The sequence below is a fragment of the Carassius gibelio genome, chromosome A6, assembly GCF_023724105.1.
Source record: "Carassius gibelio isolate Cgi1373 ecotype wild population from Czech Republic chromosome A6, carGib1.2-hapl.c, whole genome shotgun sequence".
In the NCBI taxonomy this organism is placed as follows: Eukaryota; Metazoa; Chordata; class Actinopteri; order Cypriniformes; family Cyprinidae; genus Carassius; species Carassius gibelio.
The window spans coordinates 29,408,940-29,433,996 of NC_068376.1; the positions used below are offsets into that span (position 1 = coordinate 29,408,940).

General features: G+C 35.9%; 1 protein-coding gene across 1 annotated transcript in view; it reads left to right on the top strand.

Moving 5' to 3' along the window:
• The window catches only part of LOC128016017 (neuron navigator 1), a 52,928-nt gene that overhangs the window by 23,464 nt on the left and 4,407 nt on the right, over positions 1-25,057 (top strand). The window contains exons 4-28 of the mRNA XM_052600322.1: positions 890-1,028; positions 3,732-4,035; positions 7,031-7,763; positions 8,715-9,119; positions 10,233-10,274; positions 10,357-10,511; positions 10,594-10,755; positions 12,561-12,613; positions 12,786-12,809; positions 13,069-13,146; positions 14,826-14,909; positions 15,548-15,659; positions 15,750-15,871; positions 17,047-17,207; positions 17,304-17,466; positions 18,251-18,419; positions 18,526-18,617; positions 19,270-19,365; positions 19,448-19,613; positions 21,842-22,077; positions 22,785-22,939; positions 23,029-23,100; positions 24,263-24,459; positions 24,589-24,707; positions 24,824-25,021. Coding sequence (XP_052456282.1) covers positions 890-1,028; positions 3,732-4,035; positions 7,031-7,763; positions 8,715-9,119; positions 10,233-10,274; positions 10,357-10,511; positions 10,594-10,755; positions 12,561-12,613; positions 12,786-12,809; positions 13,069-13,146; positions 14,826-14,909; positions 15,548-15,659; positions 15,750-15,871; positions 17,047-17,207; positions 17,304-17,466; positions 18,251-18,419; positions 18,526-18,617; positions 19,270-19,365; positions 19,448-19,613; positions 21,842-22,077; positions 22,785-22,939; positions 23,029-23,100; positions 24,263-24,459; positions 24,589-24,707; positions 24,824-25,021 — 4,237 coding nt within the window. The remainder of the gene's footprint in view (positions 1-889; positions 1,029-3,731; positions 4,036-7,030; positions 7,764-8,714; positions 9,120-10,232; positions 10,275-10,356; positions 10,512-10,593; positions 10,756-12,560; positions 12,614-12,785; positions 12,810-13,068; positions 13,147-14,825; positions 14,910-15,547; positions 15,660-15,749; positions 15,872-17,046; positions 17,208-17,303; positions 17,467-18,250; positions 18,420-18,525; positions 18,618-19,269; positions 19,366-19,447; positions 19,614-21,841; positions 22,078-22,784; positions 22,940-23,028; positions 23,101-24,262; positions 24,460-24,588; positions 24,708-24,823; positions 25,022-25,057) is intronic.

Below are 25,057 nucleotides of genomic sequence, written 5' to 3' on the forward strand. Positions count from 1 at the left end.
GGTCACCACTCATCAGTCTGTTCTGCATCTGCACCCCTTCCAGTGTTTTTGGGGAAGTGAATGCAAGCCTGCTCCAGATCTGAACTGAGATTGTGTGGTCATCTCTGCTGTCTGTTCCTGGGTCAGGTAATGGAGCATGAGCGTTCTCAGGAAAGACAAGTGACAAACGGTTTCTTACTGTAACATCTCAGTTGTTTAGACAATGCTGAGATGAAATTGAGATCAAATAATGCTACTCAGATCTTTCTCCTGAAAAAAAAGATTTCGGTTTCAGAAGAGGTTTGCTCCGAAAGCTTAATTCCAGCATGTAATATAAAATGATTTTTTTTTTTTATCTACAATTCTGACTTTTTTTTCCCCTCACAGTTCTAAGAAGAATGTTAATGAGAAAAAAGTCAGAACTGAAAAAACAAACAAACATAAATGTCTGTTTAATTTTATATTATTGTGTGGATGAAAAAAATGTCAGTATTGCTAGATGTTAACTCAAAATGACGAGTTTTATAACTTGCAATTATGACATAAAAACATGCAATTCTGAGAAAAAAAAGCCTGAATTATGAGATATAAACTTGCAATTCTGAAGAAAAAGTCCGAAATGTGAGATAATAAAAAAAGAGTCACAATTACGTTTGTAATATTTTTATTTGCTGACGGAATGAATTTGCTCATTTCTTCAGTCCAGGTCTAATCTGTCTATTGATTCAGTTGTGTCTCATTGTTATTCCTCCAAAAGAAGAGATACCTGAAACCTCTGAGCAATAGTGTATGTCCTGGGTGTGGTGCTGTGCTATTTACTTCCTTCTTGCATGATTCAACCTTTGCTGGATTTTTCTAAGCGTCTTTATCTCCTCTCTCTCTGTGTGTGTGTGTGTGTGTGTGTGTGCAGATGGGACGAGAGCAGCTCCATCAGCAGCGGTTTGAGTGATGCTTCTGATAACCTGAGCTCAGAGGAGTTCAACGCCAGCTCGTCTCTCAGCTCCCTCCCCACCACACCTGTGGGCTCGCGACGAAACTCCTCCGCTATGGTAAGTACTGTAGCTCGGAGACCAGTATGGCACAGATCAGTGTTTGTGTGCACTGAGTGATTTGGGTCTTGTTCTTGAATGATGCCTATTTGGATTAAGTATAACTTAGACTAACTATCTACTGGAATATGCTTAGTTAATATATTTGAGACATCATATATTTTGGACTAAATACATGATTAATAGTAACAAACGGAGCTAGATTCAACATTGCAATGGTTTAAAACATGCTGACATTGGAAGTCTATGACCTCCACTGCAGCTGTTAGATATGAGTGAAATTCATGCTTTTTTCCGTTTGATTTTACAAACTGAGGGATGTTGAAGACATGTTTTTCTATTGTAGGAAGATATCTAGAACAGCACTCAGGTATAAAAAATATGTAAAAATTTGAATAAGAAGTTGGCCATATTCTGTCCATGATATAGAAATTTTACAATCTGTCTTTTTTTTTTGCAATTATTTTATTCAGCAAGGATGCATTAAATCTATCAAAAGTGACACTAAAGAAATTATGTTTAAAATGATTTCTATTGCAAATGAATGCTGTTCTTTTCAACTTTCTATTCATCACCGAATTTGGAAAATATGCAAATGTCACTGTTTCCACAAATATTACCACATTCAAATAAAATGCAGTATTATTTAACAATAATTTTGGCTGGAATAAATGCAGCCTTGGTGAGCGGCAGAGAATTCTTTTGAAAACATTACAAAAATACTTGCCAACCCTTTTTACTTAAAAGGATAGTTCAACCAAAAATGAAAACTCTGTCATTAATTACTCTCCCTCATGTCGTTCCAAACCCGTAAGACCTATATGAAGATATCTGTGATGAAATACGAGTGTTTTCAGACACTAATGTAACTCTATCACAGTCAAAGCCCAGAAAGGAAGTAACAACATCATTGCAATAATCCATGTGACATCAGTGATTCAACCGTAATGTTACGAAGCTACGAGAATACTTTGGATTTTTGCGTGGATCATATGGATAAGAAGCACGGAATTAGTTTTTTCTAAAATTAAATGCGAACATGCCACTAAAACTGGATGTGGACACCAAGGCACTTACTGAAATGACTTCCAGATCTGTTTTTGACGTTGTTTTTCAGTTCCTTCTCTGGTAAACACCGACATAAAATAACCTCTGAGGATTTGTCTTGTTTCGAGACAAGAGAACGCAAGACGTCTTGACAGTTTCAGGCTCTAGTTTCAGGCTGTGGTTTGGCGTTTCTGCCATCTTCAATTTAACATGTCTCTGGTTTGCTAGTCTGGGGTTTTTCACTGCAGTGTTACATGGATGGCCTGAACATTTCTAAAGCTGATAAAAAGTTCAGCAGTTTTTGGAGTGTGGGTCTGTTTTTTACACTCTAAGCTGTTAATGTCATAGAAGCATCACAAATAATGCAACAGACTCACACATACAGTATCACATTCACCCCCTGCAGTCAAAGTCAGACCGGGAGAGCTTGTACTTCCTTTAAACCAGCTTAAAAGCCTGGCTTTGATTTACTTGGATGAATTAAGAGCAGCTGTTTCCTATTGAGCACGTCATTTACCCGTTTGAAGCGCTCGCTATCAGTTCACCGTGAAATCAAACCTTGTTTTTCCTCATCATTAAAGACGCAAATGTTAATTCTCAGGCTCTTACAGACAAAAAAGTGCCATCTGGTCTATATTCTTAGACGGTGTGAAAAGAGAAATCTCATATTCTCAGCATTGGCAAATGCTTCCATTGAGATGTCCAACATTTTTATCCACAAATGGCATGTTATATATAATGCATAATTATTTTTAAACTTAGTAATGTGCTCTGTTTCTGTCATGTTGACTTCATTATTGAAGTAAAACTGTAAAGCATCACAGAATCCAAGTGTAAATGTGGGAAAGTCTTTTAGAGTAAGATTCCCTGAGCTTCATTTTTTTCTTCTTGAACCCTCGTATTAATCTTTATGTTTTACAGCCGACACAGAGCAGGACTTTGGATTGCGGTTATTACTTTCTAGATAACAGAAACATGCGCATCATTCATAGTGTGTTTTAGTATTTCAGTGTGTAATATGAGACCTCCATCCGTCTGATCTTACCTTGGAAACATGTTCTTGCATGGAATTATTGGGCATAGTTATAAAGTATTATAAAATTTTAATAAATGCAATGCTTTTATTTTGTTTTATAAAATGTTGTGCAAATGCACTACTGTTTAAAAGTTTGGGGTCAGTATGATTTTTAAATCTTATTGAAAGAAGTCTCTTCCACTCATTGTAGGTGCATGCATTTGATAAAAACGTGAAATATTATTACCATTTAAAAAAGAAAAAAACTTTTTCTTTGTGAATATATTTTAAAATGTAAATTATTTCTGTGATTTTCAGCATCCAGTCTTCAGTGTCACATGATCTTCAGAAATCATCCTAATATACTGATTTGCTGCTCAAGAAACATTTCTGATTATCATCAATATTGAAAACAGTTGAGCTGCTTCATATTTTTGTGGAAACGTCGATGCATTTTATTTTTCAGGATTTATTTATGATTTAAAAAATGTATTAAGGTTTAAAAGAACAGCATTTATTGGAAATGGAATTTTTTGCTGCTGGCACTTTTTGATCAATAAAATGCATCGTTTGTGAATAAAATGTAGAACAGTATGGTCTCTCATCTTCTAACAGATGCCCTGTACTCTGTGTGTGTTCAGTTGCGGACGGATGCAGAGAAGCGCTCTCTGGTGGAGAGTGGACTGGCGTGGTACAGCGAGGACAGTAAGTCTTTACGGAAGGCTGATGGAGTTTATGACACAGGCAGCTTAAAATCTGAGCCTTCAAGCAAGTGGAGGAAACCTCGTCTGCCGGATGCTTCTGCGCAGGACAAGACGGGGAAAGGAGAACTGAAGAAACCTCACAGTCTTGGACAACCTGCGAGCTACAAAAAGAGCCGCAGTCGTCCTGTGGGCGTCACCTCTCCCATCACACACACCTCACAAAGTGTGCTAAAAGTTGCAGGTATTATTTGATTTGATTCGATTTTTTTATATTATAATTATTATTATTTTTTTTGGTATTCTATATTTCATTTGTTGTTAATGTTATTTTATTATTTTTTGTTTGTATGTGTGCGTGCTAACATTAAGGCTTTAGCTGTGACACAATCGGACTGTATATTTTGATTTGGATATATTTCAGAGATAAATTCATTCGGGGGAATTGTTGGCAGCCAAACAAAAACTTTTTGTTCTCCAAACATGCATCGTCACTTTTTTCATGCAGGATGCAGCTCCAGAAGGATTATATATTAACGGTACTATATCATGAGCTGGAAATGAACCAGCTGGACAAACTTCTTAGGTTGATTCTTACTGCTGTTGTAAATGAAGACTGGTGAAGTGTCTCTTCAGCAGATCTCACACTGATGACTCGAGTGGAAACTGTAAAACAACCACATGAATCGGATCAAAACTGAGTCTTAACTTTAAAAATTCAAGTCATCATTGGCTCACCTTCATATCCATCTACATTAAGCTTTTCTATACAGTGACCAGGGCCTCAAAAATAGACAAAAACTAACCATAAAAGAAGTCCACATGACTCGAGCCCTATATTCAGAGAAATCCGAAGCCATATGATAGATTTCTGTGAGATTTAACTCATTATCCACTAAAAAAAAGTTGAGTTTCTCTCAAACCTCATTAAGTCATGCTGGTTTGGCATTACATGAAGATACATAAATCATAGTGATCTATTCCATTAACTCTTCTTCACTCTATTTTGACTTTCCTCAAATGGCTGAGCACATTTCTTGAGAGAGAAACCTGTCAGGTTCATCGTTTCACCATCTTCCATCGCCTTACCTTTCTGTGCTGGATCCATCGTTTACAATGACATTTAAATGTCAGGGATCCATTGTGCTTAGAAGAAAACCAGCAGCTGTTTGGCACCATGTGGCATTTGACTTTGTCACACTGACATCCTGTTATAAAAGTCCCCTCACAAATGGCAAATACATACTCATCAGTTTAAGGAATAAAACTGAAAATTCAGCTTTACATCACAGGAATAATTTACATTTAAGAATCAAATAAATGCAGCCTTCGAGACTTCATTAAGAACAAAACAGAATTATGTATATAAACAAAAATGCATATACATACTATATACTGCAGAAAGAAAGTCTGGCAAGTTTACATGTTAAACAGTATATCAGCTGCTATCTCATTCAAAACCTAACAAATGTGTTTTTAAAAAAAATATTTCTGCATGAAAAGTGTGCTTGAGTTGTCGCAGAATTACATTTTTAAGTAGAAAAACTGAAATTGTATCCAAAAGACAATAATCAGGCATGTTTTCAGGCATTTCCCAGCATGCCACGCACAGATAATGCTCTCCGCTTGATGATAGATTATCTGTAGGCACTTTGAGAGCTTCTGTTCAGTGATTAAAGCTTCATAGAAACTCATCTGTCAGTAATTACTCCTCCAAATGTCATTAAACCTCATTAGTTCACGTATTGTTGCTTGCTATTTTTGCTTGTAGTGTGTAGATGTGTGTCACGCGTGCTGGTGTTTAGATCCTGTGTAGGCCGAGATGCTCTTATCTTTGAAGGGTCTGTAATTAAACACAGATGGCTGCTTGCCCTCGTCTTCATCAGCGATGACTCACTACTGTAGAGTTAGGCCACAGAACCATAATCATGGCTTCAATCGGGTCCTCTCCATGACTTCATCTGATGTCATAGCCCCAAGGCTTTCCTACTCACCTTTCTAATGATACGTCTCTGTGTGTCATCCTGGTTTTGGTCATTATCACTGATTCAGCTTTGTGTGTGAAAGGAAATTAAACTTTCTTGACGATGAGGTTGATGTGGTAAGTTCCCACAGAAGAGCACTGCGGTGGTAACATGGGAATAGCATGGTATTTAAATGGATTGCATGGAGCTGAATGATTGCCGTAATCATTCATGTGGTTTATACGTGATATATCAAGGTACTTCAATAAATGCCGTGGGTTATGTCTAAAAACATATGGGATTTCCATCCTAGAGGAAGATTTTTTGCTCACAAATTGCTTTTCATATTTCAGAATAATTAATGGAGTTTGAACATCCCAAGGTTTCTGGGTTTTGGCTTTCATTGGGTTTTGTGTCTAAAACTATGTTTTAAAAGATAAATAGTGTTGTTATCATTAACTAAAACTATTACATTTAGTTAAAGTTGAAGTAATTTTGTTTTTATATACTCTATCTCTATGTTTTTATTTTTAAATTAAGTTTTAGCTATTAAGTTTAACTAATTTAATATGAGAAATGTTTGCTTGGCATCTAGCTGAAATTATTTTTATATGTATTTTATTTTATTACAGCTATTATAATTTTTCTAATGTTTTTATTTAAATAAATAATAATTTATTCAATAATTATAATAATGTTTGGGATTTAGTTAACTATAATAACCCTGATTAAAATAAAAACTGATATAAAATAAATGATACAAATTTGATGAAAAAATGAAATAATACAATAGAATAGAAGTAAAGCTAATTAGAATTCGTATTTAAAGTACAAAAACTATTCAAACTTAAAAACTAAAATTAAATAAGAATATATAAATAAAACGTAATTTAAAATATTGATAAATAGATTCTAAATAATACTAAAATAACATTTTAACAAATAAAAAAACACAATGTTTTTAATTTTGAAGAGATTTGATAAATATTTTGGTTAAAAATCCATGGAAAAGATGAAATAGTTTCCACTGACTGGATCTAATTTTAAAGGAATGGTCTTCTTTGAGCGAAACAATGAAAATATTTCCCTGAAATATCAATGAATCATTTATACTTTTAAAGTCACCCGATCGACTTGTTTAAGATAAATAAATAAAATGTAGTCTTTACCAGTAATATTCCCCTCTGTATATCTTGTGTTACAGCAAACATTGGTGCTCTTGGGTTTAAATATGCATGTGTACATATGAGTGACTGTTTCTTTCTTTCTTTCTAGTCCCTAAAGGAGACACTAAGGCAGTCGATAAGGTGAAAATGTCCATAAAGGCAACGGGTCTCCAGCGTTCCCGCTCTGACGCCGGCCGGGACAACGAGCACCGCAAGCCTCCCACAGGTCTTCTCAAACCATCCGCTGGAAGCTCCTTCGGTTACAAGAAACCGCCAACCACCGGACCAGCCACTTTCCTGACAGCAGGAGGCGCTACCATCACGAGCGGCTCGGCCACCGTGGGTAAAACCCCTAGGTCCTCTGGCATCCCCATCAAACCCGTCCCAGGGGGAGGAGGCCGCAAAAACAGCTTGGACGCCAGCGGCTCCGAACAGGGGTTCCTTGCGCCCAACGCTCGCGGGAGCATTCAGTATCGCAGTCTGCCACGACCTGCCAAATCCAGCACTATGAGCTTGACCTCTCGCCCTGTCAGCGGCAGCATCGACGCCAGTCTCCTCACCCTCAAACCCGTACCTCCTCTGTCCAGCACCATGCCCAGCAGAGGGAAAGACGGAGGCAGCTTGAAAGCGGCTAGTCGCCCGAGCACCACGGGACCCGTCAACCAAACAGACCGAGAGAAGGAGAAGGAGAGGGCCAAGGCCAAGGCCGACCTGGAGATCAGCTGTCTGAAGGCTGACAACCAGACTGACAGCTGTGCAGAGACTGTGGAGAAGATCCACCGAGTGAGGAGGACCAGCAGCAGTAAATACCCAGAACTGTGCTCTCCGACCAGCACGCCAAGGTACGACCCTCTGAACCAATCCCACACATCAAATACAGTTCACTGCAATCAATTCATGATTCTAGTAAATAAATAGGTTAAAAAAACAAATGCATGTATATTACAAATTGTATTAATATGTATTGCTTGTTTTCATTCAAAATTTAATTGCATGTTTGTGTGTGTATACACATTTTATTATTTTATTCAGTATACATTAAGTTTGTTATTTGATATATATTTAATATTTTGTATTTATATTTAATATAACATAACATGCAAGAAAAAATAAATAAATTGTACGATTTACTAATTCGTTCTCTTAATTTACTAAAACATGCACACGATTACTATTGCCTGCCCTCGATTTACTATTGCATTTGCTCGATTTGCTAAATCGTGTGCACAATTTATAAATCGAGGGAACGCAATAGTAATCGTGTGCATGTTTTAGTACATTGAGTGTCATGTGCGGGGCTCCGTATAATATTTTAATTTTGCATTGATTGTTACGAATTGTTAAATATTTGAATATTTTATAAAACAGCTAATGCTTCTGGTCTCTTGCATTCTATTTAAAAATTATAACAATATCTCCAGGATATTTTCAGATAATAATTGGAGACAACTGGGGGAAATAAAGTGACTCCAGAGGCTGTGGAAAATGGGGTGGGGTGTATTCAAAATAAAGTTGTTGTTGTTGTTTGTTTTGTTTGTTTAGAAAATGGGCATAGGCAACATTTAGCAGGAAATACTCTGTAGATGCCCTGTGTGTGTTTATATTATGCAACTTATGCCGCTCAATTATTTAAAACCCTTTCTGGAAACAGACATCAAGATCCTTTGAGGTTGATTTGATGGTTGGCAGCGTTGTTTTTCTTTGGATGCACTGAAATGCCTTCAGTCCTTGACTACAGAAGGTCTCTGAGTTCATGAGGTTTCTTCTGATGTTGTGGTGTTTGACTCTAACAGGTTGTTGAGCAGTAAGTCTCTAGTTCATCCTCCCAGTCTGGCTCACCTAGACACGCTCAACTCCAACAGTCTGGACTCCTGTATCACCATCCATGACCTTCCTCCAAAGATCCCTCCCTACTCCAAGCTGCAGGACCTGGCGGGCTCCCGTGTGTCCCCTCGACTCACCCCGAGCCCCGCACCGGTGCTCCACATCGACTCTCCCAGCTGTTTCTCAGGCCAGACGCTGTCGGTCAGCAGCTCCCCCATCCTCTATCCCAAAATGTCTGGCCTGCACCGCAGCATGGAGTCACTGCCGCTTCACATGAGCGTCCCCATCAAACCTGATCTGGGAGACCGGGACGAAACCAGGAATACTGGGACATGGGGCGCAAGCAGTCGGACGTCCATCACTTTGGGCGACAGGTGAGTTTGGGTCTGTTTATTAGTTCTACTACATGAGCAAAGTAGAGCAGAACCATGCTTTCATATAGAATCAAATCTATTAAATTCATTAAATCCCTATTCAAATTTAATCCACATGATTTTTCTGGCCAATGTACTGTTATATTATTTATGTTATTTTACTATAATATTATTATTAATCTTAGATCAACAGTTTATTTAGGAAAATATAAGAGCTAATATATTAAACCTATTATTATTATTATATAATGTTAATTTTCTATATATTAAGGATGGTAAGATTCGCTGATTCCCATTGGTGCATCAGCATAAAAGTTAACGATATGATGCATCAATTTAAAAAAGTTTGCATCGGATACAAGTTGGCATTTGTATCTTGATTAAATATAATTGCATCGTTAAAATATATTTGCATCGTTAAAGAAATTTTTTTTTATATATCATTATTAGTAGATGTGCTGTACTTTTATTATTAAGAAAGTGACCAATATTTTGTGACCATCAATTTATATGTAGATTGATTACTCCTCTCTAAACACGTTTTCTCATCACTTCGATGCATCTTTAATGTATAGTATTATATATAATGTCTTTTTTTTATTATCAATTATATTATGAATTGTCAGTTGTATGTATATTACTTTTAATCAAGTAGAGAATAAATATACTCATTAAAATATATAGTACATTCATTATTTTTTTTTATTATTATTGTGTAGATGTAAATTAAATACAAATATATTTATTCTATAGAAGTTCTTGGAACAAAATTTAATGTTTTAACAATTTTTTATAGTAATTATTATTATTACTGTTATTATTATTACAATACTAAGATTATTTCTATTATATATCATTTTGTGTTATGTAGTAGCACACTTATATTCCTGTATGTACTTAATTTTCCAAATGAGCTAAATAAAATGTTCAAAGCTTGCTCATGTCATTTGCTGTGAGAGAGTCGCCCCCTGCTGGCACAAGAGGGACAGAGCAAGAGCTTGAATTAATTAAACAATCAGATCACAATTTTGGACTGGGTATCAGTGTTATATTGAGCGTGTTGGTTCGGGGGGAGGTATTTATACTGTATGTGCTGCTCTCTACCCCTCCTAGTTTACAAACTGATAGGAACACCTTTCCCAAGAAAGGATTAAGGTACATCTATTTTATCTAATGTGAACTAGTACAGCAGTGCTATGTAGGATTGTTCTGATGGATGTTATGCTTTCTTCTACAGTCACTATGGCGGCGGCCAATCAGATGGTGAAGTTAGGGAGCGCCGTCATTCCCACACGATCACGAGCATGACGGATTCGGAAAGCCCACCACAGCTGCCCTCTCCGACACACATGACACAGACCTTCCTGGGAAAAACACCGCCGACCAACATCGGTGAGTGAAGGCAAACACTTCTCAGGTGTGAGATATTACAGATTAAACCTGGGCAGATGCACATGACTGACTCTCTTCACAGTGACACCAATCCCGAGTTCAGGCTCCGGTTCCCAGATCACACGCTCCAGCAGCATCCCGGCCAATGACGTGGGATACGAGCTGTACGGCACGTCTCCTCTGGACAGCTCTCTGTCAAAGAGCATGATGAGATCTGGATCCTTCAGAGATCAGAATGAGGACGGTGAGTCGTGAACCTACACTAATCTACTCCTGGACGTGACGCAACATGCATAAATGCTTTGTTTTGCTAGTGTTCAAATGCAGAGATGAAAACTCAAGTTTTCTAGCTTTTAGTGGTTTCTAGTAGGGCTGCACGTTCTCAAGTTTTTCATTAACCGTTAACCGAGGCCCTTAGTGGTTAATACTCGGTTAACCATAGTGTGCCATAGTAACCATAACCATAGTAATTTCCGGACATTGGCCGAAAAAAAAAAAAAGGAATGTCCGACAAAATTTAATCTCTCCGGTCAAATTGTCCTATTAAAACTGCCTAATAATGCCGCCCATTAACACAATCTGAATTTGAGAATAAGCCTAAAATGTATAAGGCAAAAGGTAACAAGCAGACTCCGCGGCCGCCTCGCTAAGGCTATGACTATGTTTGACACGTACAATATTTGAAAATCGATAATTATTTATTTATTTATTTAAATTACATTTATATCTGAATTTATGTCAACCTATAGACTTTCAAATATCAAAATGTCATGAATTAATATGTATTTTTGTACAAAATGACATATAAACATATTTTCCTATTATACTTTGCCTGGAAACGCTTCCAACAAGGCGTCGGTTCTATTTCTAGCATGCACGCGTCGAGCCGCGCCTGAGCCGTGCGTCTCACGCAGGCAGTCGGCAAGCTCTAACCTGTTAACATGGGAACCGAATTAAAAACAGACACGCCACGCAGCTGAGATGCTTTCGCCACGCATCCAGTGTGTCCTGACCGGCCTAATGATGCCCGGGTGTTGGCTGTTGAGATTACAACAACGAGGTTGTACTTGAAGTATATCTAAGCACTGTATTGCAATACTTGCATTTTGCCCCGTCACTCGTATTAGCCCGCTTCATATTAGAAAAATGACTTCTTCTTGTGGACATTACAAATGTCTGGGAGCGCTCTGGCGGTCTCTGGTGGTGCAAAAATGTATTACAACTAAATTCAATGCACGCCATTGACGTCACTTAACCGAGCAAAATGTTTCACTCGGTTACACAATTTTTAACGGTTAACCGGTTAACCATGGACACCCCTAGTTTCTAGTCCAAGAATTTGATGTTGTTTGATCTCATTTTTACTGATAGCTCTGTAGCAGTATTATTTTAGAATTATTTATTACTTTTTAGTGTTTGTTAATATTTTAATTAGCTTTTATTTTTATATTATAGATCATTTTTATAGCAGTTTAAGTTAGATTATTTAGATTATTATTTAAGTATTTTCATACTTAAACATATTACACTTAGTTACCAATGCAAATTTTTTTTATTCATTTTGATAATTAAATTAAATTAATTTTTACAATGTTTATTTTTAACTTTTTGGTAATTCAAATTAAACTTCTTTCATTTAGTTGCCAAATAATTTTTATTTATTTTTTTCATCTAATATTTCTATTTAAGTTCAGCTTTAATTTGAATTGCCAGAAAAGCTTTAGTTTTAGTTCATAACACTGCTTCATGGCCAAACAAGATATCGTAAAATGAAACCTTGAGCCTTGTCTTATTTTGAATAATTGATCAGTGCATGTTATTCTAATCAACAATCAGGTGTGGATAAACTTCAGTTAAACATAATGTTAAATATCTTTATTTACAGCATCTTTATTTCATTTAGAAATAGACCGTATTATACAAAGAAAATTGTTGCCTTCAGTTATAAAGCAGAACACAGCATTAACTTTTCAATTTTAAATTGGTGAACATGAATCAATCTTTGGCTCTAGCCTGTATTAGTGTGTAATGTTGCTCTCTGTCTCTCAGTTCATGGATCTGTGCTGTCTCTGGCCTCAAATGCTTCATCCAACTACTCATCGGTGAGCAGAAACTGATGTATAATGTTAAAATTGAATAGAACACAAAATCTCATGCGATTGGCTCTTTATTTTCTGAAATGTCTCTTAACAACCAGCCCTTTTTTCCTTTATTGCCTGTCCTTGCTCACTCTTTCTTGGTCTTTATCACCATTTCTGAATCTTGCACTCTCAGACTGAAGAGAGAATGCAAGGAGAGGTAAGAATCTTCTTATGACACTTGTCTTTAATCTTCTTTTCTTCTTATTTTCTGTAATTGCTGAAGAAGAAAAAACACATTCATACTCACTTCTGAATGAAACTTATTCTGCATTATAAATGACATTTCTTTGTAATGTGACGTCAGTGTGATACTAATTGCATTACATTTTAATATTAAACCTTTTGCTGACCATAAATGTCTGTGTTTTGAAAATACCTTTGATTTTTAATGTTTCTAACTCATTCTCCCATCTCAGCAAATCCGGCTTCTGAGGCGTGAGCTGGAGACGTCTCAGGATAAAGTGACCAGTCTGACCAACCAACTCTCAGCAAATGTACGTGCAAAACACACCACCCAAAAACTGTTATATTACTTCATTCTATATTACTGGTATAATTTACAGTACACTACATTTCATAATTTCACAGTTCCTAATTGCTTTACTAATCATATTTAATTATTTTATGCTGTTATTAACACTTTTTGATGTAGATTTTGTATAGCATGTAACTGTTTGTGTCATATAAGCAAATGAGTTAAATGTCTATAAAATGTTGTCAGAGTTGTTTGTTTTTCAGACACACTGCCATGCAAATGATGTCACCAGCTTTTATGTTATATTTAAATACATTCCGACACTTTGGCAAACTTTTCAATCATCATTGCTTGTTTTCCTAGAATTATTAATTGAATAATGAGTGTTGGCAATATATCTAGTGTCTTAAATCCAGCTCACTTCTCACTGCAAGGTCCCACTAACCCCAGCCTCCTTCAGCTCACCCTGCACTGATCTGCTGCTTCGACACAGCTGGCTTCAGCTATACACTCACACACTCTAATGACTGTCAGATCTGGATGGGATCAGTTTTCCCAGAAGAGATTTTGTGATTCGGATGGCATTAAAATCACTAATTCTGTAAAACACAAATTGACCTAATCACCTCAGGGAAGACTAGTCCTGTAGGGCTGTACGGTGTGCTTTATTAAAATAAAAGTTTTCATTTCTGATGCCGGTCCCAGTGCATATATAAATGTGTGTGTGTGTGTGTGTGTGGGATGGAGGGTTGTGGCCCTATAGTCCTAACAGCACTGTCCCTCTCTCATCCCTGGCTGATGTCCTGTCCTGGCTTCTGATGACTGACTGCTGTCTGGGGTTGCTGGCTGTTGCAGGCAGGCCAGGTTTGTTGGACTGTCACTCACAGCTAAATCTGTCGCTGTTGCATGTGTCCGTGCCCCTCGCAGGCCCGTAGTGTGACGCTGACTGATGATGTGGAGTGGAAGTCATTTATGTTTGCCCTGTGGCTTTCAGGAGTCACCTGGCCGAGTGATGATGATGATGTCATAGTGATGATGCTGGGTGCTGTATGAGGGAACCACAAACACAATTGCTTTGTAATTGCAATAAAACATACAGTACACAACATGCTAACAACCACTTTGCAACACTTTAGAAACACCCTGAGAACTCCCTGGAAACTACATGGCAAATCCAAAGTACTGATAATCACTGAAAACATATTTGCAACCACATATTAATGCCAGAACGCGCTAGCAACTGCAGAGCAACATGCTAAAAAACAACAACATTCAGAACACTTTAGACAGCCACCGAGAGCTCAGTTTTTCTTCTGGAGATGTGTGTGTATATGTGTATGTGATGCACTAGCATGCGCTGCTGGAGTCACAGTGAGTAGCATGATGGATATTGTGTTTTTGTATCTGATAAATTCCATCGTTTCTCTGTCACACACACACACACACTCTCCTGTAACGTGTGTGTCGTCATGTGACAACCTGATGGTTTTGGCCTTTCCAGATTGCAGGTCATCCCCTGTTCACCCTCCATCCATCCATCCATCCATTTCCAGATCTGTTCTCGATTCCCATCCTTTCCCGTCACTCTTTCCCGTTCCAGATGGAGACCCCCGTGTCTTAGTGTGTGTGTGTTTGTGTGTGTGTCATGGTCGGTAGTGTCCGTCACACACTAACCTGCACCTGTCCCTGTGTCTGCAGGCGAACCTGGTGGCAGCGTTTGAGCAGAGTCTGGCCCTCATGACGGCGCGACTGCAGAATCTGTCAGTCACTTCTGAGCAGAAGGTCCGAGCACAGAAACAACACACCGCAGACTTACATCATTAGATGTTAGATGGGACATTTTATTACCCACCATTCAAACAGTGGAACATTTTTGCAGCTGCCTATTATAGACAACTATTATTGACATAAAAATAAATATATATATATTAAATAAAATAAAATAATAAAATAAAATAATAATCAGAAATGTTTCTTGAGCAGCAAATCTGTACATTATTATGATTTCTGAAGAATCATGTGACACTGAAGACTCGAGGAATGATGCTAAAAATACAGCTGCACATCACAGAAATAAATTACAGTTTACTAAATATTAAATTGGAAACCAGTTATTTTAAATTGTAATAATGTTTCACAATATTACATTATTTTTTAATGTCTTTGTGAGCATTTTTCTTCAATTCTTCTGACTTCTTTCAAAAATTCTAGGCTTTTATAAAACTGGTTATACACAAATTAATTGTTATATCCATTATAAATACTAAACAGAGTTTTATCTACAAGATAATGTGAATACATTTGGGTAACAATCAAGTTTTATGGATTGTTTGTGAAAACTTTCCGTTTTAACAGTGGAATCAGATATGTTCACGTGTCAGTTTTTAACACTAAAGTGTATCTTTGGCTTATCGTTTCAGGATTCTGAGCTGGTGGACCTAAAAGAAACCATAGACGTCCTAAAGTCCAAGAACACAGAAGCCCAGTCCATCATTCAAGTGGCCCTCAACGTCCCCGACACCACACCCAAAGGTTTTTGTTTGTTTGTTTGTTTGTTGTGTATTCATGTATTCATTAGCATGCATTTTAGACTTGATGGAAGTCAGATTTGTTTCCCCTCAGAGCTGCAGATCGACCGTCAGAACTCGTCAGAGAGCATCTCCAGTCTCAACAGCATCACCAGTCACTCCAGCGCCGGCAGCCTGAAGGAACAAGAGGCCAAGAAGAAGAAGAAGAAGAGCTGGGTAAGGATGCATTTCAGATGGTTTTCCTCGGGTTCAGGCTGGTCCAGGCTGCTCATTTCGTTGATCTTATATGTGTAATGTAGATGTAGATGGTCTGTCCCAACGCTGTGATTTAAGTATGACTGTGATCTCTTCCCTTTGCTTCCCTGTTCCCTATTTTACAGGTCTATGAGGTGAGTTGTTCTCCATCCCATCCACATCCATCACAATCACAGCATACCTGAAGCTTCTAAACAAACAATCGAGATCTTTTTTACCGTTGTATTATGTGGTCAAAATCTCAGTCTCAGCGAGTTTGATATGCTAGTTTGAAATGGATACTTTCAGGTTTAGAATCTGCCATAATATAATATAATATATTAATAGACATATTGACTGAAAAATGAATTTTCCACATGGTGTTTCAGGTGTCTTGTTAACTCAACATAATTTCATGCTTTCTTAAACTGTTTAATATGTGCTTTGCGATCAATACTGTCATAACTAATGCATAAGACGCGCATATTATTACGAACCTGGTCATGCTATATTTAATTCAACATAGATTAACAGCATTATTATAGTATAATCTGTAATTAACATTTATTGTTATATATTTCAGTTAATTGAATGTATATTTCAATTTAATTTATTGGTTTAGTATGTGCTTTTGTCACTTTTATTTATTTTTATTTCAGTATTATTTTTAGCATTTTTAGTACTGTACTTCATCTTATTCCAGAAATGTTGTCTAGCTAACATTTCTAATTTTCATGTTCCCAGTGTAAGTTTTTCCATCTGTTTATATTTCTATATATGTTTTTCTGTTGTTTATATTGTATTTCATATTTATTTCAGTTACTGAAAATGATTTGTGATCGTTCTAGCTTTAGTTTAGTAGACATTCGTTGCGTTGTATAGTACTACTAATGCTAGTTGAATGCTTTGCATGGAAAATAAAGAGACTTGTTGGATCATTCCAGCTAAAATTCATATTTTGATACTCTTAATGCATATGCCATCAGAAGCACATTAAATCATATATGCCTCTATTGTGTTTTTTTGTATTGCTATTAGCTGCTAATCCAAACCATCTATACAAACCCTCTGGGAATTCATACTTGTTTTTAAAAGGCTCTCAATAGAAAGTAGTTGCTTTAGTTAAACGTTGACCATCATTTCTCCTCCACATGCAGCTGAGGAGCTCCTTCAACAAGGCCTTCAGTAAAAAGGGTTCCAAAGCCCCATACGCAGATATAGAGGAGATCTCAACCCCGGTCGCATCCACCCCATCTTCACCCAAAATCCACCATAATGTGGATAATGCCTCCTCTAAGGCCTCGACTTCAACATCAGGGTAGGAAAACAGCTCTTGAGGTTCTTCACAAGCTGATTGGAATCACACAGCATTCAGCTTTCATTGTTAAAGGTTTGACGTTGGTGTTTACGGCAGATCGTGCGAGGGCCATGAGGACACGGAACACGAAGAGAAAGTGGTGTCAGAGTTACGCTCAGAACTGTGGGAGAAAGAGCGCAAGCTGACGGACATCCGCTTGGAGGCGCTAAGCTCCGCCCATCAGCTGGAGCAGCTGCAGGAGGCCATGACCAACATGCAGGTGTGTGTGAGAAGATCTTCAGAGGAACATCGCTTCATGAGCAGGCTTCTGTTTGCCTGTACAACTGATTTCAAGCCTGAGATTTTAGATTAAATGAACTCAACTTTTGAGAGTTCGTCTACTTGAGGGTTTTGTGAAATTGCTTTTGGCTGTAAACACTGACTACATAACTTTTTTTATTAAATAAAAAATTTTGTTTAATGTAACATTTTATTAACAAATTAATAATTATAATAATTATATATATATATATATATATATATATATATATATATATATATATATATATATATAAATATAAATAAAAATAATAATATTAATTAAAAAAAAAAATATATATATATATATATATATATATATCTTTTTATTATTATTATTATTATTATTATTTTTATTGTTTAATTCTATAGGTATACTGTTAGTTATTAATAACACAAAAATAAATAATTGCAAGTGATATATATATTTAGATGTATTAGTATTAACATAAAATATGTGTATAGTTAAATTAATAATAATTTCAAAATTATTATTATTGTTATTGATATTATATGTTGTTATGGTTAGTTATTAATAATACAAATAATATTTTTAATAATTGTAATATATATATATATATATATATATATATATATATATATATATATATATATATATATATATATATATATATATATAATTATTATTTAGACACACTAGTTAATTGATATTGATATTGATACAAAATTGATATTAAATATGTAATGCTTGTGTTAAAAAATTGCTTTAATAAATGCCTTGACAGATGACGGTGGAAAACCTGAAGGCGGAGAATGACCAGCTGAAGACGGTCGGCCCCTCCTCCAGACCTCCAAGCTCCGCCTCCCAGTCGTCAGGGCTCAGTTCATTGGGCATCACATCACCACGGCAATCGGTGTCATCTTTCAGCAAAGGGCAAAATGAGCTTTACCCAGGTCACACATATACACACAGCGATATCATGCACTGAATGTGGAGTGCTCACATCCAAACCTTCTTGAATTCTACGCTTTCTCACTGTGGTTTCTGTTCGTCTCACAGATGTCTTTCACAGCCCCACCACAACTCTGCAGAAGGACGAAAGTCTCGTCAGAGTGTTGGTTCGCATACCAAATCAGCACCTATTTAAAGACGTGAGTCTATTCTACATCATAAAACAAATACTTCTGATTCTGAATTCTGATTGGACGGGCCACATACTATACAGAATACTATTATGCATTTACATACCAGTGTTATTTACAGTTGTCATTGTATTGTTTTTATTCTGTATATTATATTTTCTATACATAGAAGCCTATTTATAAATATTTAGAATTAGCACATTTTTAAAAATAAAATAAGTTTTATTCATTTTTACATGTGCTTTGACATTATTAGTTTTTGTTGTATCTATATGTAGGTTTAAGGTATTTGTATTTCAGTTTAAATAATATAGTACTCCAACTTAAATTTATTTTATTTTAGTTACTTGTCAAGACTATATTTTTATATTTTTAATCTAATCTTTGTTTTATTTTATTTTATTTCAGCTTACAAAAACAATTATTATTACATTAAACCATTTTATATATTCTATTTATATTGTTGTTTGTTATGTTTTTTTTTAGTTTAAAAGAATGTTTAATAGAATAAAGAAAATATGAATATTTATTTATTTATTTATTATATTTAGAAATTAAAATTAAATATTGAATGTAATTATTTATATAAACGTTGTTTGTACAACTGTTAACAACTTTATGATCTGCTGTAACGTTTTAAAGTCAAATGTCTCATTGGTAGGAGGTGAAACAGCTGGAGTTTTTCATAGGCACAGTTAAAATCAGCGGACGGACAGACTGGTTTGCTCTGGACTCTGCAGTTATCCAGGCTTTTAAAGTGAGTGCCGTCTGCAGTCTTCTGATGTCTGAAATGCTTTGTGAATGTGTAAAGCTCTTCTCCTGTCACCGTGTGTCTGTAGGAGTATTTATCGGTGGTGGACCCCGGCTCCAGTCTGGCTCTCTCTCAGGACTCCATCTACAGCTACAGCCTGAGCCATCTGAAGAGGATTCTGGGAGCGCAGCCGCCCGAGACGCCTCCTGTGCGCCTCTCTAAAGGCTCCTCCTGCATCAGCGTGACTCTGAAAGGTCAGTGTTTTCAGGCTCTGGCTGGCAATGAAACGTCAACTCCAACACTGATCTTTTACTGTAGCTATTGGGTCAACTCATGCTATACACTTAAACCTGTTTGATGAACACATATATATAGTAATAATAATTGTTAAAGATATACAGTACAGACCAAAAGTTTGGAAACATTACTATTTTCAACGTTTTTGAAAGAAGTTTCTTCTTCTCATCAAGCCTGCATTTATTTGATCAAAATACAGAAAAAACTGTAATATTGTGAAATATCATTACAACTTAAAATAATAGTTTTCTATTTGAATATACTTAAAAAATGATTTATTCCTGTGATGCAAAGCTGAATTTTCAGCATCATTCCTCCAGCCTTCAGTGTCACATGTAACATCAGTCGATCACATGATCATTTAGAAATCATTCTAATATTCTGATTTATTATGAGTGTTGGAAACAGTTCTGCTGTCTAATATATTTGATCAATAAAAGGTTTAAAAGAACTGCATTTATTCAAAATAAAAATAAAAAATTCTAATAATATATATTCTAATAATATATTTTCTTTACTATCACTTTTTATCAATTTAACACATCCTTGCTGAATAAAAGTATTGATTTAATTAAAAAAAGGAAAGAAAAAAAAATACTGACCCCAAATTACTGACCAGTGAATATTGTTATTACAAAATATTTATATTTTAAAAACATAGCTTCTTTTTTTTTTTTTTTTACTTTTTATTCATCAAAGTATCCTAAAAAAGTATCACATGTTCTGAAAAAATATTAAGCAGCAGAACTGTTTCCAGCTTTGATAATGAATCATCATATTAGAATGATTTCTAAAGGATCATGTGATAATGATCCTAAAAATTCAGCTTTGCATCACAGAAATAAATGATAATTTAAAGTATAATAAATTTAAAAACAATTATTTGAAATTGTAATAATATATCATAATATTATTTTTTTTAAACATTAAAATTAGTAAAATTATTTTTAAAACATTAAAAATAGTAATGTTTCTTTTGTTTAAACTTTTGGTCTGTACTGTGTGTGTGTATATATATATATATATATATATACACACACACAAAAATTCTAAAAACGAATAATTGCAAGTTTCTTGTGATTACAAACAATGTATGTATATATTATTGCTATATAGACACAATAAATGTTCTTGAAGTTTTTACACATACACATATTTACCATTATGATTGTATTATTTTATACTATTTTAATTTATATTACTATTATAGTTATTGATAGTTTACTTTTTGTTATTTTGTGTCATTTTTTTTTTTTATAATATTCCTTTTTAGTTTTTAATTTTATTTCAGTTTTAGTCATTTTATTACTTTAAATGAAACTGTTGTTTTATATAGTTGTCAAGGCAGCATTTTGCATTGGAGTATAGTTACTAGTCTGCTATTACTTAATTGTGGACACAATTTATTCTGCTTATTTTTGTTCATCTGAAATTCATTTTGCATAGTTAGAATTTCTTACAGCGCTCATAAAGTTTCAAATTGTTTTACTGACAGTATTTTTCCATATCAACTGTGAGCCATTATTTTCACATTTCCATCTTCAGTAACCGTCAACAAAAAATGCAAATACCCCCAGTGCGAAAGAGGGATGTTCATAACTCATTTCTCCAGAGAAGAGCAATATAGCGCTAATGTCTCTCAGTCTAACAGCCGCCAGCAGGAGGTGTGATTGAACAGCAGAACACCTCCACAATCCCATCATTCCTGCTCTCTCGGTCTGATATATGACCCAGGGAATTGGGGCCATTACCCAGACTCCTCTGGGCTTGGTCTAGGCGTTATTTTAAGCACAGGCTCCAACTCTTAAGTTGTTTATTGAGGCGGTGTGATGCTATAAACCACCTAGACTAAAGAAAACATGCTTATTTGACACATTTGCATTCCTTCTTTTCTGTGTGCCATTTCATCCTGTTCAACATAAAAAATATATATATAATTTTTTTTTATTATTATTATTATAATTTTACTAAAGTCGAAAGATAGCATTTTTATATGTTAAAAAATATATATGTTATATTATACCTCCAAATAACCACAATAAACCTCTGGCTTACTCTTGAAACTCAACTGATTGCTTGTAAATGTCAGTCATTTGGATAAAAGCATCTATAAGACTAGTTGTAAATGCAATTGTAACATGTTATCTGTATTGTACTGACGTTTCACGGTTTGGCCTGACTGCAGGACTGAAGGAGAAGTGTGTGGATGTTCTGGTGTTTGAGACGCTCATCCCCAAGCCCATGATGCAGCATTACATCAGTCTGCTGCTCAAGCACCGGCGCTTGATCTTATCGGGTCCCAGCGGCACAGGGAAGACCTACCTCACCGGCCGGCTCGCCGAATACCTGGTGGAGCGCAGCGCTCGAGAGGCTACACCCGCCATCACCACCACCTTCAACATGCACCGCCAGTCCTGCAAGGTACACCACAACCAAAACATATGCACTATAATCTTCAGAATATTCAGTTGTATTATTCATAATTAATATTAACAGGGTCGGATGAGAACAAAACTTGAACTGGACTGAGCTGGATAACACTTTGGTCTATAGGTATATTAGAATGATTTCTGAAGATCATGTGACACTGAAGACTGGAGGAATGATGCTGAAAATACAGCTGCACATTACATGAATAAATTACATTTTACAGTATATTAAAATAGAAAACAGTTGTTTGAAATTCTAAAAAAATATTCCCAATATTACTGTTTTTGCTTTAATGGTCATATTAAATGTTAATATATCTTGTAATATACATATATAATAAAACACTTCTGTCTTACTCTTGAAGCTTGGCGTTGTGAGTAGTGAGACTTTTTTATGAATCAAATTATAGCTGAATCAAATTAGTTTCATAATTGATTCACTTTGCAGCATTAATTTAGTAATAGAACTAAATGAAATCAACACTCAACTGAATAGAGCTGCAAAATGTCACTGCCGTCTTCTGAAGAAATTAATGTTATGGCAATTTCTATTTTTACAATTTACAGCTGCAATTGAATTTGTCTTTTTTGTTTTTTTCTTGTGTCTGTAAATCTGCTTTTGAAACAATCTGTATGTAAGTGCTACAGAAACAAGTGTGACTGGAGTTGACCTGACATAACCTCTTTTTATCCCAACAGGACCTTCAGCTCTATCTGGCCAATCTGGCCAATCAGATCGATCGGGAGAGCAGCACAGCTGAGATCCCATTGGTTATCATCTTGGATGATGTGCATGACGCAGCATCCCTCAGTGAACTTGTTAATGGTGCTTTAACCTGTAAATATCATAAATGGTGAGTCTAGGAAAGTCTACACCGAAATGTCCGATGGGTTCTCCAGTCATCTTAAAGGTGATAAGAGCTGGTTTGTTTCTCTTTTTCAGTCCATATATAATAGGGACAACCAACCAGCCAGTGAAGATGACCCCTAACCATGGCCTACACCTCAGCTTCAGGTGGGTGCTTTCGTCTTGCTGTCGAGTGTCAGTGAGGAACACTGACTGAGGATCACGTGCTTGTGTTCTGATTGTCACTTTGGGCGAGACTAACATGTGCTTACCTTCACACTACCTATAAACTGCAAAAAGATGCCTAATTTTCATATTTCATAGTGTTAAAAATGTGTACTTTATTATGCCTAATATGGCCTTTAAAACAAATAGTCACAAATCACAATTCTAAGCATATATGCGCTTTAAGCATAGTTTCCTCTCTCGTCTCCTTTTTTCAAACATAAAAGATATAAAATATCAAATAATTTCACTATAAATAAAAGTTGCATGTCCATTTGGTAATTTATTTGATATATTTATTATTGCAGCTGGTCATTATTTCAAAATAAAGCACCTCAGGACTGTGTTTTTGTGGTGCAGTGTAACATGATCATGCTTTGTTAAAAAAAACATATTTTACCTTTCATTTGCTGCTGGTTTTGTTCAACATTGCTTTCTAATATTTTTGTATTCTATCAGTTTTCTTTTCATTTATTATACAATTAACAAAAGCAAAAAATACCTCTAACACTCGCTTGCTCTATTCTTTTTCTATTCTATCTGTTTTCTTTTTATTTCTTATATTATATTATATTTATTTGCTATGTTATATATTATGGGGGCGGGGTTTATGTTAACATCAGGGTTAGTGATGTCACATTTTTAATATTTTTGTAGTCCTTAAATAGCGATTTCTTATTTCTATCTTCTTATTTCTTATTTCTAAAGAGAGAAAATATCTCCCTTTGCATTGAACTCTGAGCTTCGTAGCTTTGCAGACGTTGTCTATTCTCTAACAGCAACATTACACACTAATTAAAGTTCAAACAGTGAAATCATAATCAACCACCCCTTTAAGATTTTTTTTAATCTTTTTTTTTCTGTTGCTCTCTACTGTTTTTGTAGACATTCTTATTTTTCAGGAATTTTTGATGAATAGAAAGTTCAAAAGAGCAACGTTTACTTAAAATATATTGTTTTGTAACATTGTAAATGTCTTTACTTACACTTTTCAGCAATTTAATGCATCCTTACTGGATACAATTATTATTATTATTTAAAAAAAAATGAACGGTATTCTATTTCTCAATTTTCATATTTGTTTTATATATTTCCCTCTATACAGGATGGTGATGTTTTCCAATAACGTGGAGCCAGCAAACGGGTTCCTGGTACGTTACTTGCACAGAAAACTAATGGAGGCGGAGGATCCGAGGAGCATGAAGAATGAAGATCTGCTGCGGGTGCTGGACTGGGTGCCCAGACTCTGGTACCACCTCCACACCTTCCTGGAGAAACACTGCACCTCCGATTTCCTCATTGGTAATTTTCATTATTGTATGTTAGCACAATTATTAGATGAGGATGAGGAGGCATTTATTTCAATAACAAGCTCGGTGTGCCTAATGAAGTGATCATTTCATCGATGCGTGTCCAATCGGTGTTGCTTAGGTCCCTGCTTCTTCCTGTCCTGTCCCGTTACGGTAGAGGAATTCCGCACGTGGTTTATAGATCTCTGGAATCACTCAATCATCCCATACCTGCAGGAAGGAGCCAAAGATGGCATTAAGGTGAGTCAAAGAAGCCTGAATGTAAAGAAAAAGATGTGCATTCATTTTATGCCACTTCCTATTTATCTGAGTAGCCCGTTTTTAGGCTGAATGAGTGTGAATGTGTGCGTCTGCAGGTTCACGGGCAGAAGTCGGTGTGGGAGGATCCGGTGGAGTGGGTCAGAGGGTCTCTGCCCTGGCCGTCTGCTCAGCAAGACCAGGCTAAACTCTTCCACCTGCCTCCTCCGAGCACAGGCCCCGGCAGCCCCAGCCAACCAGGAGACGATCGGACACATAAGGAGACACCACCCAGCTCCGTCGAGTCAGATCCACTGGTCAGTGTGTGGATCAAGGCTGAAAAAAAAAAATAT